This window comes from Pituophis catenifer, unplaced genomic scaffold (assembly GCF_029215685.1).
Source record: "Pituophis catenifer annectens isolate HBS135680 unplaced genomic scaffold, rPitCat1.0.hap2 SCAF_1, whole genome shotgun sequence".
Taxonomy (NCBI): Eukaryota; Metazoa; Chordata; class Lepidosauria; order Squamata; family Colubridae; genus Pituophis; species Pituophis catenifer.
In genome coordinates this window covers 343,326,480-343,343,206 of record NW_027256881.1, presented here as the reverse complement: position 1 = coordinate 343,343,206, position 16,727 = coordinate 343,326,480, and the positions used below count along the sequence as shown (strand labels likewise).

At 44.4% G+C, this 16,727-nt stretch overlaps 1 protein-coding gene across 1 annotated transcript in view; it reads right to left on the bottom strand.

Annotated features, from left to right (window-relative positions):
- The window catches only part of PTPRS (protein tyrosine phosphatase receptor type S), a 270,711-nt gene that overhangs the window by 106,456 nt on the left and 147,528 nt on the right, over window positions 1-16,727 (bottom strand). Inside the window, exon 7 of the mRNA XM_070944543.1 lies at window positions 3,150-3,419. Within this exon, the coding sequence (XP_070800644.1) occupies window positions 3,150-3,419 (270 nt within the window). The remainder of the gene's footprint in view (window positions 1-3,149; window positions 3,420-16,727) is intronic.

The following is a 16,727-nucleotide window of genomic DNA, read 5'->3' as shown; positions in this document are numbered from 1 at the left end:
CTCAGGTGTGGTGGTAAGCCTGAGGACTGCCTGTATTCATTTCAGGATAAAAATCAATGATTTTTTTAAAAAAATAAAAAAAATCAGATTTTTTTAAAATTTAAATTGGATTTTTTTGATTTAAATCGGATTTTTTTTTATTTTTATCGAATTTATTTTAATAAAAAACTTTTGGGGTAAAAATCTATCGTAAGATAGTTTTCTATTTAAGATACATAAATAATTGAGTTTATTCAGCATGAAATGGAGCTTAGTTAGGTAGCAGGAGGCTGTATATTCTGCAACACTGGGACTATCGGTGAGTCAAGAGTGGGTCAAAGGAGTAGCAGAGATGACAGTTGCTCTTTAAAAATTATGATTTAAGTCGAGTTGATTTAAATCAAGCCTCATGATTTAAATTGTGATTTAAATCAACTCGATTTAAATCAAATCCACCCTGATTCATTTAGTAACTTAGGCAGTCAGTTAACGATTGTATCTGGGAGGGCCAGGACAACAGTCGTTGAGCAAGGCGATCACGTGGGTGCCTTACTTAACGACTGCAATGACTTATGTCTGTAACGGGTCACTTTGGAGCCTTAAATCATTGGCCCCCAACCTTTTGGGTACCAGGGACCAGTTCCATGGACAAAGGTTATTTGTGGACTGGATGGTCCATAGACTGGGGGTTGTGGACCCCTGACTTAACTGACGCTTTCCCTTCCATCAACCATTCACCTCTATTCTATAGATTTCCTATCTCTATGGGTAGTCCTTGACTTACAACTGCAATGGAGCCTACGCACCACAGTCATTAAATTCCGAGATTTGTATTGCAACCTTTTTTTGCGGTGGTCATGAAGCAGACAGTGCCATGGTGCTAAAGCGACCACCACATTAAGCAAACGCTGCCGTTGTTAAGCGAACCAAGGGTTCGATGTGAGCTCGGTTTGGCCGAAAACCGGAATGAACTACGTTTGGCAAGCAAGGTGCAAAAAAAAAAAAAGGCAGTTGCGCGAGCACGAGATGCTTCAGAGGGCAGCTATGAAGGATCCGATGGTCAGAATTTTGGAAGCAGGTGGGTAAGGAGCTCCAAGGTAGGTCTGTCATAACTTCGAATGGCCGCTAAGCTAAGCCACCGGTCGTAAATCAAGGATTACCTGTGTAGATTTTATTCCTTTGTTCTTCCTGCCTGTTGCAGTTGGGGCAATAAATGAACCATCTGCTTTCAAACATCCTGTAAGCATCCGTGATGTTCCAGAATGGTCTTTCCCAACCTTGGGCCTTTTAAGATGGGTGGACTGCAACTCCCAGAATTCCCCAGCCAGCTTTCCCAAGGTTGGGAAAGACCGTTCTAGATTGTTAACTAATGCTGGATCATCTTGGCCAATCTTTGTTTTTTTCTCTTTGACTATTCCCAAAATAGAAACATTAGCTTGTTAACTAATCCTGGATCATCTTGGCCAATATTCCTTTTGGTTTTTCCTCTTGGACCGTTCCCGAAATACAGATGTTAATATAGCACACCTCTGGTTTCCTTCAGGTCAACGTACAAATACACCCAGACTCTTTCCTGCACCAGGACAGGCGAGACGCCCGTTGCTCGTTTACTCTGTCAAACGCTCCTCACCCTCTCATGACAGAACAACCCAATTGGACGGGATCTTGGAGGTCTTTTAGTCCAACCCCCCTCCCCCCCCAAAGACCGTACGACGGTAGCATGCCTGAAGAGCCCACAAACTGGCCACACAAACCTATGCAAAAATACACGGGAGGCACGCATGCGTCTTGAGGATATGAAGGACAAGAAGCAAATGAGACAGACTGTGGTTGCGTCGGGACCTTCTTTGCAAACAACGTGGCAGCAGGAGGGGGTGTCATGCAGGCCCCCCCTCCCCAGGGAGCATTTGAGGGCAATCTGGAACACATGCAACAGGCTGATGTCATGTCATGCAACAATGCTCTTTGCATGCACAGCTTTGTTTCCCCCATGTAGGAAGTTAGCCAGAAGTCACAATTCCCCAGGAAAATGCAGACCACGGGATGCATTTCAGATATATTGGACAACAGGTAGTCCTCGATTTACAACCATTCATTTAGTGACCGCCGGATGTTACAACGGCACTGGAAAAAAGGGGGCTTACGACCACCTCCTTGCACTTAACAGTACAACCGTTGAATCATCCCCATGGTTACGCAATCAAAATCCAGGCGCTTGGCAACCGGCATGAATTTACGACCGCTGTGGCACCCTGGGGTCCTTGTGCTTGCCGTTTGGAACTTTTCCAACAAGCAAAGTCAACGGGGGGAGCCAGATTCGCTTCGCGGCGGCACAATTCACTTAACAACCGCAGCAGCAGAATCGTGGCAAAAAAAGCTCGTAAAATCAGGCCTGACTCAGCAATAGCACTTAGACTTATATGCCGCTTCACAGTGCTTCGCAGCCCCTCTCTAAGCGGTTTGCAGAGTCAGCCTATGGCCCCCTAGCAACCTGGGTCCTCATTTTACCCACCTCGGAAGGATGGAAAGCTGAGTCAACCTTGAGCCGGTCAGGATCGAACTGCTGGCAGAATTAGCCTGCAATACTGCATTCTAACCACTGCGCCACCATGGCTTAAAAACCGCCTTGCTTATCCACAGAAAATGCTGGGCCCACCTGCAGCCGTAAATCGAGGACTACCTGTAGAACGTCCGCGAGCTCCAATCCACATAGCCAAAGGCAAGACGTGATCAACACTGCAGTCCCAAACATGGGGAAGGCATTCGATTATCTGTTCCCCGAAATCCTAAATAAAGAGGATTCCAACTTGCAACTCAACGCATTCAGTTCTGCCGATCGACAAGACGGGACAAAATGGAGTCAAAGCAGATGAAAGGGGAAGAAAATGGCGGCCATGCACAGGAAGACGCGGGGATCTAAGTTAGGGGGAGATCGGCTCACCTAACCAACATCCCCTTTGGATTGAAATGACTCAAAAAACCCAAGCCGATTTTCAACACAGCAGTTTTGTCCCATGAAACCCCCAGATCCCTGGGAGTTGTCACGTTGTGGAAAACGGCTGTCAATCAAGCGCTAAGCTCCACCATTGGGAGGAATCAAGAGCAAAGATCACCAGGATCAAACTCAGCCAGTCGGAGAGCAAACCGATCAAGGAATGGTGCCAACTTACATTTGACGGTGATCTGGGCCACGGCTTCAATCACACCGAGACTCGACATGGCGACACAAGTATAGTTGGCGGAGTCTTTCACGTCGGTCAACTCAAGGACATTGCGTCCCACCGGCATGTCGTCTTCCGGCGTCAAATCTTCGGCCCCTTGCATCCATTTCACGTACGGCATCGGGGAGCCCACCGCCACGCAGGTGATGTTCACGTTCCCGCCGGGCATGATCTCGTGGCTGGTGGGCGGGATGGAGAACCGAGGGGCCACGCGCCGCACTGCGGACGAAATGCACAGCGGTAACAAAACAAAACGAAAAAAAAAAAAAGAATAAAGGAAACAAAAAACAAAAAAAAACAAAGGAGGAGAAAAAAGAGAGAAGAAAAAATAATAATAAAAGATAAAAGACGGGAAAGGGGAAAAAAGAGCAGAAGAGAATTTAAATACAGGTGGGGAGGGGGGGCTCGGATTACTTGCAGTTCCTTCATTTTCAAAAATGAAAAAAGGCGGAAATTAAAAAAATTGTCGGAATGCCAAAGAAATAAATCAAGAAAGGAAAAGGGGGAGGGGGGGGAAGGGGAAATAAACAGAACTTCGAAAAGAATTTACTTTCACAAACGATATATAGAATTATAGACATCAAAGCAATATTTCATAGCAACAGAAGTTCCAATGATCGGTTTGAGACCTGTCATCACAGCACAAATATAGACACAAAAATTTATTAGCAATTTCTCATCTTTGGAAAAAGCAAAGAGGGCACAAGTGCGTCCTATGTCTTGGCATGGGGGGGGGGCATCCATGTCCCGCCACCCCAACCCTGAGGACGTGGCCAGAAAAAGTGGGGTCCATCCTCCATTCCCTTTAAAATCTGCAACCTGGTTTGGGGGAAGAGAAAAAAAAAAAACTCTGGATAAACAATGGGGGCTCCATCAAAGCCTGCTCCCTAAAATAAAAAAATGGAAGACGAGGAGAATGGCTTTTTAAAGGTAGTCCTCAATTTAGTCCTCCACTATTCTTTTAGTGACCGTTCTAAGTTACAACGGCACTGAAGAAAGTGACTTATGACCGTTTTTCACTCTTACGACCGTTGCAGCATCCCCGTAGTCACGTGATCAAAATTCAGATATGCTTGGCCACTGACTCCATATTTATGAGGGTTGCAGTGTCCCTGGGGTCATGTGATCCCCTTTTGCGACCTTTCCGACAAGCAAAAAAAACTAGATTCACTTAACGACAATCTTTACTAACTTAATAACTGCAGCGACTGACTTAGCAACGGGGGCAAGAAAGATCGTAAAAACGGGGCAAAAGTCACTTAAGAACTGTTTTGCTCAGCAGCGGAAATTTCGAGCTCAATTTTACGTCGTTTTCAGAAATTCACTTTCGGACGTCTAAAATTTGGGAGAGAAAATTTCCGAAACCAAATATTCTGTTGGTTTAGATGGCCATTATTTTGGGAAAATGTCTATGGAGATTCTCAGTCATTGTTGTCCCAAAGGTGCTTTTTCAAGAGGCAAGTGAACTTTCTTTCTTGGTTTTTCTTTTGAAGACGTTTTGCTTCTCATCCAAGAAGCTTCTTCAGCTCTGATTGGATGGTGGGGAAGGGAAGGATTGATACTCCTTGCAGACAGCTGATCATTTGCATCCTTTTTAGAGAATCGTTGAGGCCACTTGGAGGTTCATTTGTGTCCTCAGGGTCACCTGAGTGGTGCAAGTGGGTGTGGAGCCTTCTTGGAACTGCAGAAAGGACTGTGTTGTAGACTGGAGACAGATTATGTCCTATTCCACCCACTCCCCCACCCCCGTTGAGAGAGGACTGTTCAATGTTGACATAGATGACCCCTCTTTCAAGCCAGCGGTCCTCTCTGTCCAAAATGTGGACTTTGCTGTCTTCAAATGAGTGGCCTTTTGTCTTTCAAATGTAGGTGGACAGCTAAATCTTGTCCTGATGGGTTTCCTCTCCTATGTCATGCCATGCGTTTGTGAAGTGGTTGTTTTGTTTCCCCAATGTACATATCCGCACGCGGCTCACTGCTTTGTACTGCATATGTACTGCACATATGCAGTACATATGCAGGTACTGCATATGTGCAATGTAGTGCACGCTGCTCAGTTTATGTCTGGGTGTTTTATCCTTGGGGTGGACAAGCTTCTGCCTTAGTGTATTCTTGGGTTTGAAAGGTGCACGTATTTTTTTTTTTTTAATTTGATTTATATGCCGCCCTTCTCCGGAGACTCAGGGCGGCTTACAATGCGTTAAGCAATAGCCTTCATACTTTCGTACATTTATACAAAGTCAGCTTATTGCCCCCACAAATCGGGTCCTCATTTTACCTACTTTAGAAAGGATGGAAGGCTGAGTCAATCTTGAGCCTGGCGAGATTTGAACCTGCAGTAATTGCAGGCATCTGGTCTTAATAACCAGCTTAATAACAGGGTGCCTTAGACCACTGTACTACCAAGGTATGTTGTGTTGGTTGAAGATCCTCCTGAGCTTTTCCGATATTCCTGCAACGTACGGAATGACAACGTTGCTTCGTTTATTGTTCTCTTTGTTGTCTGCTAGAGAGGAGTTCCTGTAGGGTCTTTATTGAGATTTGATGGAGGCCCGTCATCTATCTCCGGTCTACAGTCCTTTCAACAGTTCCAAGAAGGCTCCACACCCATTTGTACCACTCAGGTGACCCTGAGGACACAGATTAAACCTCTAAGTGGCCTCAATGACTCTCTAAATTTAAAAGAATGCAAATGACCAGCTGTCTGCAAGGAATATAAATTCTGCCATTCCCCACCAGCCAGAATTGAAGAAGCTTCTTGGATGAGAAGCGAAACATCTTCATAGAAAAAAAAACCCCAGAAAGTCCAGTTGCTTCTTGGGAGAAAAAGAAAGCACCTTTGGGACATTATTTGGGAAGTGGTGATAAAACATCTGGATATGCAGTCCTTCATGAGGGTTATGCATTTAGCTGCTGTTTGAAGTTACAGCAACACTGGAAAAAATGACTTATATAACTGGTCCTCACACTTACAACTATCATAGCATTCCCCATGGTCATATGATCAAAATTCAGGGGCTCGGCAACCGGCATGTATTTACGATGGTTGCACCATTTTGGGGTCCCCTGATCACCATTTGTGACCTTCCTAGCTAGTTTCCAGCAAGTAAAGTCAATGGGGAAAGCTGGATTTGCCTAACAATCCAGCTTAATATTAAATGACCCGCTTAATGACTCCATGGATTCGCTTAGCAACCGTGGGGGGGAAAAAGCTCCTAAAAATCAGGCACGACTCACTTATCAACCACCTTGCTTGTGGTCATAAGTCGAGGACTACCTGTAGTCTCCACAGCCAGCCTAGCTTGTTTTTTTTTTTTAATTCTCCTGGCTTTGTGACCAGATGCAAAAAATGGAACCAAAAGGGCTGACATCCTTTACAGCTTGTCCTCATTTAGTGACACCAGCAACTCAGTCACTAAACAAGACCGCAACTGCCCTTGGGATCTGACTGCAGCTCTCCTTTGCTTGACAGACCCCTGTAAAGGTTGTAACTTTGGGTCGAGGATTGCTCATCGCCCGGTGAAATTTCACCAGTGTCGTCGCTGCAAACGGTCACTAAGCAAGACAGCTGCTAAACGAGGACGACCTGTAACTATGGTTAAAGCTAGGCGTTCCTATTTTCCTGAAATGCTTGCGGGTGCAAAAAAAAAAAAAAAATCAAGGTGAGCAGGCGAAGGTAAAGGAACTTGCTCTCTACAGGTACCCCAAATTTAGCCCCCCCCCCAAAATGGAAGAGAATGAATATAGAAGGGGGAGAGAGCCCTCTCCCCTTACCCACCACCCCCAATAAGAAGGAGAAGCTGCAACATGAAGGCCGCATACGGGAAAGGAAACAAACAAACAAACAAAAAAGATAAAAAGATGAGAAACTCTAATCAAATTTTTGTGGTTTTGGGGTATATACACCCTAACGAAGCTTCTTGGAAAAATCTGACATGATTCCATTGATAGATGCAGCTTTCAGAGGTCATGCAAAGGGAGAAGCAGAAAGGAGAGAGAAAGGAAGAAAAGAGAGATTGAGAGAGAGAGGGAGAGGGAGAGAGAGAGAGAGAGAGAGGAGAAGGAGGTGTAGAACATTGGAAGTTATTAAATGGGCTGCTAGCAAACGCCCATGAGGTTCAGGGAAAAACGGGGTGGGGGGAAATTAGAGAGAGACAGAGAGGTTAGGGGTACGGGGAAACCCACTTTTAAAAATGCTGCATACTCTGTTTCTAGCTGATGTGATCCAATGTGCTGATCTAACATTGGCACATCACAGCCCTGCCAGAATAATAATCATAATCATAACAATAACCATAACAATAAAAGAGAATAAAAAGAGAATTCATAAGAATCCGAACCAAAAAAAAAAAAAAAGGGGGGGGGGAGGAAACAAAAAAGGAAACGGACACAGGGCGGGGGTGGGGAGACGAGAAATACACAAAATGACCACGATGGGGGTTTGCATGCAGAGACTATCGGATGCACCTCGCCGGAAGGATGAACGGGATGGGAGAGAGAAAAGCACTGGTTTCGTGTGGATCCATTTTTCGCACAGACACAAACGTACACACACATACACGCACAACTGCACACCAAAAGTGATGGGCTAATTAGCTTTCCGCTAACTCTACAGTCTACAAAAGAGGGTTTGGGAATATTTTCTACGTAGGGGATCCACCCATTAATTTATCTTTCCTTTCTAACGACTGACTCCTTCTGGGTTTTCTGGGATTGAAACTGGGTTTAAGAGTCCCTTGTCCTGCCCTGAAATAAGCCTTGGTTTAAATCCAGCCAAATTCTGGATATCTTTAGGTTTTAAAAAAGATGGGGCGGTGCTGTTGGCAAAGCACGTTTAATTCTAACTAGGATTTAATAAAAAAGCAACGACGGCGTTTGCATTATCAAGTGAAGAAAGGATACGAGAGTTCAGCGGGTGGCCTGCATTATGCCACAATGGCTGGGTTGCTAGAAAGTTTTTTTTTTTTTTTTGCAACTAGGGTGTCAATAAATTAAGAAGCTGAAGGACCAATTTCATTGATTTAACCTTCCTTGTTGGGCAAAGCTAGCCAGGAACGGCCCTGAGGGATAAGAGGAACTGATGCTAGCAAAGCAACATTAGATAAGAGGTGGCTGAGCCCTGGTTAGATAAGAGGTGTGGGGACCTTTGATCCTATTCTCTGAGCTTGGTTGTTTTCCTGCAGATGTTTCATTACCAAACTAGGCAACGTTAACAGTGCAAGAAGACAGTGGGATTTGCTCTCTGTTTCTATGCTCTGTCTGTATATTAGATAAGAGGTGTTCGAGCCCCAGCCAGGAAAGTAATGTGAGTTAGTGCCTGGGACATAAACACACATCCCTCCCTTGTTCACGTGAAGATTAAAGGATGGAGGGGGAAGCACATTCAGGCTCGCAAGGTGCTGTTAATTACACCTGTTACAATAAAAGTAATCCTGATCTATATGGTACTGGTTTCCTAGTCTGGTCTACCTTGCAGGGCTGTTGTTGCAGGCGACACTAGGCGAACTAAGAGGGGTTAAGTCCGCACTAAAAACAAGGCATTCTCCTCTCTTCTAAAGTCACTGCTTTCTACTCTGGGGGATGAAATGGAGAATCACACCAACTTCTGGAAACCTTTCTTAATTGTTTGATTTTTTTTTTCTCATCTGAATTTAACTCGCGGAAGGAGAGAGAAAGAGGAAGAGGGAGCGACAGACAGAGAAAAGGAAGGAAGGAAGGTAGGAGGACAGAAGGAAGAGGAGGAGGACAAAGGAAGGAAGGAAGGAGAGTAGGAGGAGAGAGGAAGGAAGGAGTAGGAGAGAGGAAGGAAGGAAGAAGAGTAGGAGGAGAGAGGAAGGAAGGAAGGAGAGGATAGGAGAAGGAAGAAGAGTAGGAGGAGAGAGGAAGGAAGGAAGACATGGTACAAAATAGAGCCACAAGAAAACAGTGCCATCCATATGATAAATGAAAAGGGGAGACCAAAAGGAAGGAAATTGGTGGAAGACTTGCTGAAGGACGAGGAGTTTGAAAAAAGCACACAAGGCAAGAGAGTGAATTCAAAGAGGGGACCAAGCAAATGGAAGAGAAGGGGAGAGAGAAATATCCAACTGAAGAGGTAAGATTTACTCTGCAAAAGGCATCAAAATGGCAAAACAAGGCAGGTAGAAATGCAAACACCGGAGTATTAATTGAAACAGAAGAAGGCAACAAAATCAAATTGAATATCGTAATGAAGAAGGAAGGGAGGGAGAACGGAAAATGAGAAAGGTGGAAGGAGGGAGGAGGGAGGGAAAAAAGGAAGGAGGGAGGGAGAAGGGAAAACAACGGTAAAAGGATGGTGGGAAGAAAGGAAGGGAGAAAAGGGAAGGAAAAGAAAGGAGAGAACAAAGAAAGGGGAAGGGAGGAAGGAAGGAGAAGAAGGGAAGAAAACAGGGAGGGAGGGAGGGAGGAAAAGGCGGGAAGGAAGGAGAAGAAAGAGAAAAAAGGAGGGGAAGGGAAGGAATGAAGGAAAAAGGAGGGAGCAAAGGAAGGGAAAAGAAAAAGGGAAGAGCAGAGAGAAAGGGAGGAAAGGAAGGAGAAGAAAGGAGGAAAGAAAAAAGAAGGGGAAGGAAGGAAGAGAAAGGAGGGAACAAAGGAAGGGAAGACGAGGGAGGAAAAGAAGGAGAAGGAAGGAGGGAAGGAAGGGGAAGGAAGGAAGAGAAGGGAAGAAAATAAGGAGGAAGGAAATTCAAATCAAACTTCAAAAGAGGAAATTGCCAAACCATTTTTCATGTGGGCCAGTGCTGTGAATCGAAATCTGAAGGGAGAGTCCAATCGTCTGTGCGGAGTGGGGGGGTGAGGAAGGGAGGGGGCTGCTTTCACTTCAAGGGAGGGAGAAAATTGGGGGGGGGAGAGGGAAGGTAACAGTCCAGGGTCCAACCATCTGGAGAATCCTCTTTTGGATAGAGTGAAGAGCAGAAGAATGCCTTTAACGCAAAAGCTGGGGAATGCAGCTTGCAGTAAACCAGGGAGTCTCCAATCCTGGCAACTTTAAGACTTGTGGACTTCAACTCCACAAGGGGGCTGAGGAATTCTGGGAGTTGAAGTCCACAAATCTTAAAAGTTGCCAAGATTGGAGACCCCTGCACTAAACATTTGCAATGAAAGGGGACGGCCGAAAACGGAATAAATCTATTTGTCTTTTTTTTTTTTTTTTGCTTTTCAGAAAAAACTTTCCCTTCTTCTCTTCCTGACGCTCAAAATCTCATCCTCTCTCCCTTTGTCCCTGTCCTATTTTAAAATTGTCTGAAGTCGTCTTCCTCCTAGGGTAATTTTTACAGGTAGTCTTCAAATTACGACCGTTGGCTTAGCGACGGTTCCAAATGAGGTCGGCGCTGGGAAAAAAAAAAGGGATTCGACAAGCGGTCCGTGCACTTAAAACACGTACAAGCATTTGTGTGGTCCATTCATGATCCAAACTGGGGCGATTGGCAACCAGCATAGATTTAAAACCGGTTACACTATCCCGTGTGTGTGTGTGTGTGTGAGAGAGAGAGAGAGAGAGAGACATGATCGCCGTTTATGACTTTCCCAGGAGTCAATAGGAGAATCTGGATTTGCTTAACAACCGTGCTTAAGAACCACTGCAAAAAAAAAAGTCGTAAAATCAGACAGGGCTCACTTAATGACCGCACGGCTTAGGAGACAGACATTCAGGTCGTAATTTGAGGACTCCCTGTCTCCCAACTTCCTTCTAAACTTGGATTCGCCTAACGCGCTTTGCTCGTTGCTAATTTAATCCATTTTAACATCTTCGTACAAATAGACCAAGCCACAGAATTTGTTACAAACCTATTTCCATCCCCTCCATTAAACCATGGTTTAAACTAACCAGGCTTGATGCAATATGTCAATCAGTGGGGAAATCTGAACCGGTTTGTTACCGCTTCGCAGGCTGCGCATGCGCGCTGGCCGTGCATTACACCCCAAAAGGAGGCTTGGGAAGATAAGTAGAACAGTGAGGGGGGGAATCAGCTGTGGTGTGTGATCTTGGGAACCTTTTTAAAAACTTTTTAAAAGCATTTTTTACTACCAGTTCGGGTGAATAGGTAGTAAAAAATGCTTTAAAAAAGTTTTAAAAAGGCTCGGATGATCACAGCTGTGCCACGCGATCGTCTGAGCCCCTTTTTTTTAACTTTTTAAAGGCATTTTTTTACTACCTATTCGCCTAAACCGGTAGTAAAAAATGCTTTTAAAAAGTAAAAAAAAAGTTCCAACAATCAGCTGAGCAACATGCATCGTCGGACTTTTTTTTTTTTTACTTTTTAAAGCATTTTTAACTACCGGTTCCGGAGAACTGGTAGTAAAAAATGCTTAAAAAGTAAAAAAAAAGAAAAAAGGTCCCACGATTGCACGTTGCTTAGCTGATCGTCAGAACTTTTTTAAAAATATATTTTTATTACCGGTTTGGCGAACCAGCAGCATTTTTTACTACCGGTTCAGGTAAACCGGCCAGAACCGGTAGCATTTCACCCCTGATGTCAATGGTGTGGTTAAGTCTATCACCAGTTGGATTTTCTCGTTGAAGGCAGAATTTGATCTCAGGACGGGAGGGAGGCTCCTTAATCCTTATTCCTGGTAACATTTAGCAGAACGCAATGTTTGATATGTCAAGATCATGTTAATAAGTCCCCAATTATCAACTATTTAAATGCATGGAACAAGGGCTGCACAGGGGAGTTTAGACATAGTGCGGAGTTAATATAGATAGTCCTTGACCTACCACAGTTCATTTAGTGACTGTTTGATGTTACAACGGCACTGAAGAAAGTGACTTAGGACGGTTTGTCACGGTTATGACCATCCCTGTGATCATGTGATCAAAATTCAGATGATTGACAACTGATTTATAGTTACGATGGTTACGGTTTCCCAGAGATCCCGTGATTCCCTTTTGGGGACCTTCTGACCAGCAAAGTAAATGGGGGAAGCCAGATTCACTTTACAACCGTGTGACTCACTTAATGACTGCAATGATTCACTTAACAACTGTGGCAAAAAACCCCCATCAAACTCATTTAACAAACGTCTCTGCTTAACAAAGGATGTTTTGGGCTCAATTGCGGTCGTAAGATGAGGACTACCTGTATACGGTCCACAGATTTGCAAGTGTTTCTAAGTTTCCCTGGGCTGGATTGCCTGGCTCTTAATTTAATTGAATCCATTTAATTTTAATTTAATCTTAATTTAAACCAAGTGATAAATCTCTGTGACTCTTTCTTTGGAAAATCAAAGCCCATCCAGCTCTTATGGAGCAAAGCTGGTGAAATCAGGATGGATCCTAAATCCCAAATTTGATTTACATTTACATTTCAGGTTGTCCTTGATTTACGACCACAACTGCGCCCCAAGTTTCTGTGGCTAAGAGAGACGGTTCTTAAGTGAATTTTGCCCCATTTTACGACCTTTCTTTCCACGGTTGTTAAGTGAATCAGGGCAGCTGTTAATTTAGTCACCCCGTTATTAAGTGAATCTGGCTTCCCCATGGACTTGTCAGAAGGTCGCAAAAGGGGATCACGTGACCCCGAGGGGACACTGCAACCGTCATAAACACGAATCGGTTGCAAAGGGTTCGAATTTTGATCATGGCAATGGGGCAACGGTCATAGGTGTGAAAAGCGGTCTTAAGTCACTTGTTTCAGGGATGGTGTAACTGCGAACGGTCACTAAATGAATTGTTGTAAGTCGAGGACTACCTGCAACTACCTGTGGTCAGTCCTGCAGCTGCATTTGAGCATCAGTTTTAGAGGAGAAGCGAACATGCCAATCCAAGATTTACAACTACAGGGAGAAGTCCTTGTCTTATGTCCGTAATGCAGCCTACCCATCAACCGTTGTTAAGTCGCGATGATTGTAAAACCGGTTGGTTCATGCAAACGATCCAACCGGATGACCATTTTGGTGATGGTCATTAAACGAAAGCTCGCAGCCGTTAAATGAACCCATCGTTCCTTCAATCTGGAAGTAAATGCTGGTTTTCGGCAAAGCGGTCACATGACTGTGAGGCAGGCCAAATGGCCATAAATGCATCCTGGTTTTGCCGACCAATTGTAGTTCAGTCCTGCGACCACATCAGAACTACGAATTCAGGTTAGCGACCAAGTCGTAAGCCGAGGACTGTCTATACAACAAAGATTGCATTACAGCAGATACTACCAGGAATAAGGAGATGGCAGGAAAGGAATAACACACATTCTCCTTGTAAAGGAGAATATTGGTAACTTGGTAGGTTGAAATGAGGGGTCCTGGAGGGGTCTCTGAGCTTGGTTGTTTTCTTGGAGATGTTTCATGACCCAACTAGGCAACATCATCAGTGCTAGAAGAGTGTGGAGTGGAGAAGGAGGAGGAGGAGAAGGAGGAGGAGGAAGTAACATCATCAGTGCTAGAAATGAATGGGGTTTGTGGAGAGAAGGATGAGGATTGTGGGGTCCTTGGAACTCTCTGAGCTTGGTTGTTTCCTTGTAGATGTTTCATGACCCAAACTAGGTAACTGTCAGCGTCCCAGCACTGACATATAATAAAGGGAGGAGAAGCCTGAACTTTTGCCTACTAAATCCCTTTGAAGATTCTGTCTCCTCGGAGATGGGAGAGTGGGGAGACATTCCTGTGATCTGACGAAGAAGGGATCAGGAAAGTGACTTGGAAGATAGCCAATGAGAAGCAGAGAATTGGGGATCGGAAAGGGAGGGATTGGGGGGCAAAGGTCAGTACTGACCGCGAAAGAGCCAGAATCAGATTGCTGTGCTTGAATAAAGAGAAAATTTCCTTAAAGATCGGCAGTTTGGAAATTCATTTATTTTGAGATAGCATCGAAATCTGACAGAAACATCATCACTGCTTGAAGGAAATAAGAGTTTGCTCTCAAACTCTTCTAGCACTGATGATGTTAGCTAGTGAGGTCATGAAACGTCTGCAAGAAAACAACCAAGCTCAGAGGTCACCGAGGACCCCACAGTTCTCCTCCTTCTCCTTCTCCTCCACTCCACGCCCTTCAAGCACCGATGATGTTATATAGTTGAGTCATGAAACGTCTCTCGTAAATCTGAAGCTTTATCCTCAGGTCCTTAGGATGAATCTGAGGTTCCACCTAGCATGTTTCCATCAAGGAAGATCCTTCCCTGCTGGAGATCCTAAGAAGAGCTTTCCTACGTTTGATGGACCTCTACTAGAAGAGCAGCAGAAAGTTCAAGTTCAGTCAAAAAAGAAGCAGGATGGGGTGCAAGCTTGTTTTGACAGACCTGGTTCCAGGAGAACGGACCACCAGCATCCAAACACCTCTTGTCTTTACAACACTGGAATCTCAAGATGGATCTGGAAAGCAAATTCTGAGGACCACAGCCTTCCGTGACCACCCCCCCCCGGATAACAGGTAGTCCTCGACTTACAACCATTTGAAGTTACAAGGGCACCGAAAAAAAGTGACTGATGTCCATTTTCCACACTTAACAACCGTTGCAGCGTCCTCGTGATCACGTGATCAAAATCTCGGCAACCGGCTCATATTTATGACGGTTACAATGTCCTGGGATCAGTGCGTCGCTTAATGACCGTGGCACGAAAGGTCGTAAAATGGGACAAAGCAAAACTCACTTAACCAATGTCTCACTCAGCGACAGAAACTTTGGCCTCCGTTATGGTCATAAGTCAAGGACTACCGGTAGGTAGAATTTGCAGCTGGTTGGAGAGGGGAGGATAAGAATGCTGGGGGGGAGGGGGGGAGGCAGAGGCAACGGGACCCCACTTATTAAAACTTTGGTTCCTTCAGACCCCGATCCACGTTTCAAAATAAGCCATGGTTAGAAAGCAGGAAGGGTGGTGAAGGCAGGCGAGGGGAAAGAAACAGGGTAGCTGGAATGAACGCAAGGCCAGGAATGTGACGTTAATTTCGCTCGGTCCAACAAGCAAAGAGGGGAGAGAGTTATGGGGTTGTCTTTTTTGTGGGTGTGGGCGTGTTTGTGTGTGTGTTTTTTAAAATAATAATAATAATAAAAATTAAACCGTGAATGGGGAGAAAAGAAAAGGAGGTGAGGTTGAAAGCATCGAAGGAAACCAAATGGCATTAAAAAACATTTTGACACCCAGCAAGCTGCTACTTTTGAATGAGGTGAGAAGTTTTTGTCATTTTGGTGAGAAGACAGGATCTTGCCCCAAAATGGGGACGGGGAAAGGAGAGGGGGAGGGGGTCCAAAATAAACATACAGCCTCAACATAATTCTGAGGAAACTTAGATTACACCTGTCTTCTTGGGTTATATAAGGCAGGTTGTGTGAATCGTTTTGTGGGTACAATTCAATTGGGGGGGATTTTTAAAGCTAGTTATCACCAGAGTCCTGGGCTCAGAATTAATTTTTTTCTCTCCTTAATTCTTCCAAGGAACAAAATAATAATAATAATTCCTCTGTCTCCTTGGTCTATTCTTCAAACTGGTCTTTCCCCTCATTTAGGGAGTCTGAAATTTATTTCCCCAGGGTTGATTACAACTTAACCTTCATAGAAGTATAAGGTTTGTAGATATGTATGTGTGTGCACCCGGATTCATTTAAAAATCTAAATTTTAAAGGCTTATTTTGCAAGATAGGTGGTGAAAAAACCCAATTTTATTCAGAGCTGCCCCACGAAGGCCAGGACATTTTAAGATGCCATTGATGGTGGCAACGTGCATTGAAAAGAAAGGTGACCAGGTGTAATCTAAAAATCTCTCCCCTAACCCCCCAAAAGAATCATCATTAAAAATGAACGGAAAAAAAACCAGAAATAGCGATGCAAAAGAGGCTTTAAGACATATAAGCAGGCAAGGGGGGTGTTTTTTTTTTAAATTAAAAAAAAATCACAATAGCACAGTGTTCCTGCAGACTGCCTTTCAGGAATTTGGTGGGAGAATTCCCTAAAAAAACTCGAGAGAAATCCTTCTGCAGAAACAGAGTGTTAATTTCGCCCGGTTTGTTCACTTGATTTTTTCCCCCCATTTTTTTTTTTTAAAAAGGGGGAAATTGGAGAGCAGGGGATTTATTTAAAAGCAGCAGAGGGTATCCGCTTACCCCTGAACTATTATTCCCCCCCTCCTCTCTTTCTTTCTCTTTCTCAGTGCAAGTGTGTAGAAGTTAGGAAAGGATTTAGCGAGGGCCTTAAACCAGGGTTTTCCACAAAGTTGGCAACTTTTAAGACTTGTGGACTTCAACTCCCAGAATTCCCCAGCCAGCAAAGCTGGCTGAGGAATTCTGGGAGTTGAAGTCCATATGTCTTAACAGAATAACCAAATAGAAGAGTTAAAAGGGACCTTGAAGGTCTTTTAGTCCAACCCCCTGCGCAGGCAGGAAACCCTACACCATTTCAGGCAAATGGTTATCCAACCTCTTCTTAAAAACTTCCAGTGTTGGAGCATTCACAACTTCTGGAGGCAGGCAGTTCCACTGGTTAATTGTTCTCACTGTCAGGAAATTTCTCCTTAGTTCTAAGTTGCTTCTCTCCTTGATTAGTTTCCATCCATTGCTTCTTGTTCTGCCTTTGGGT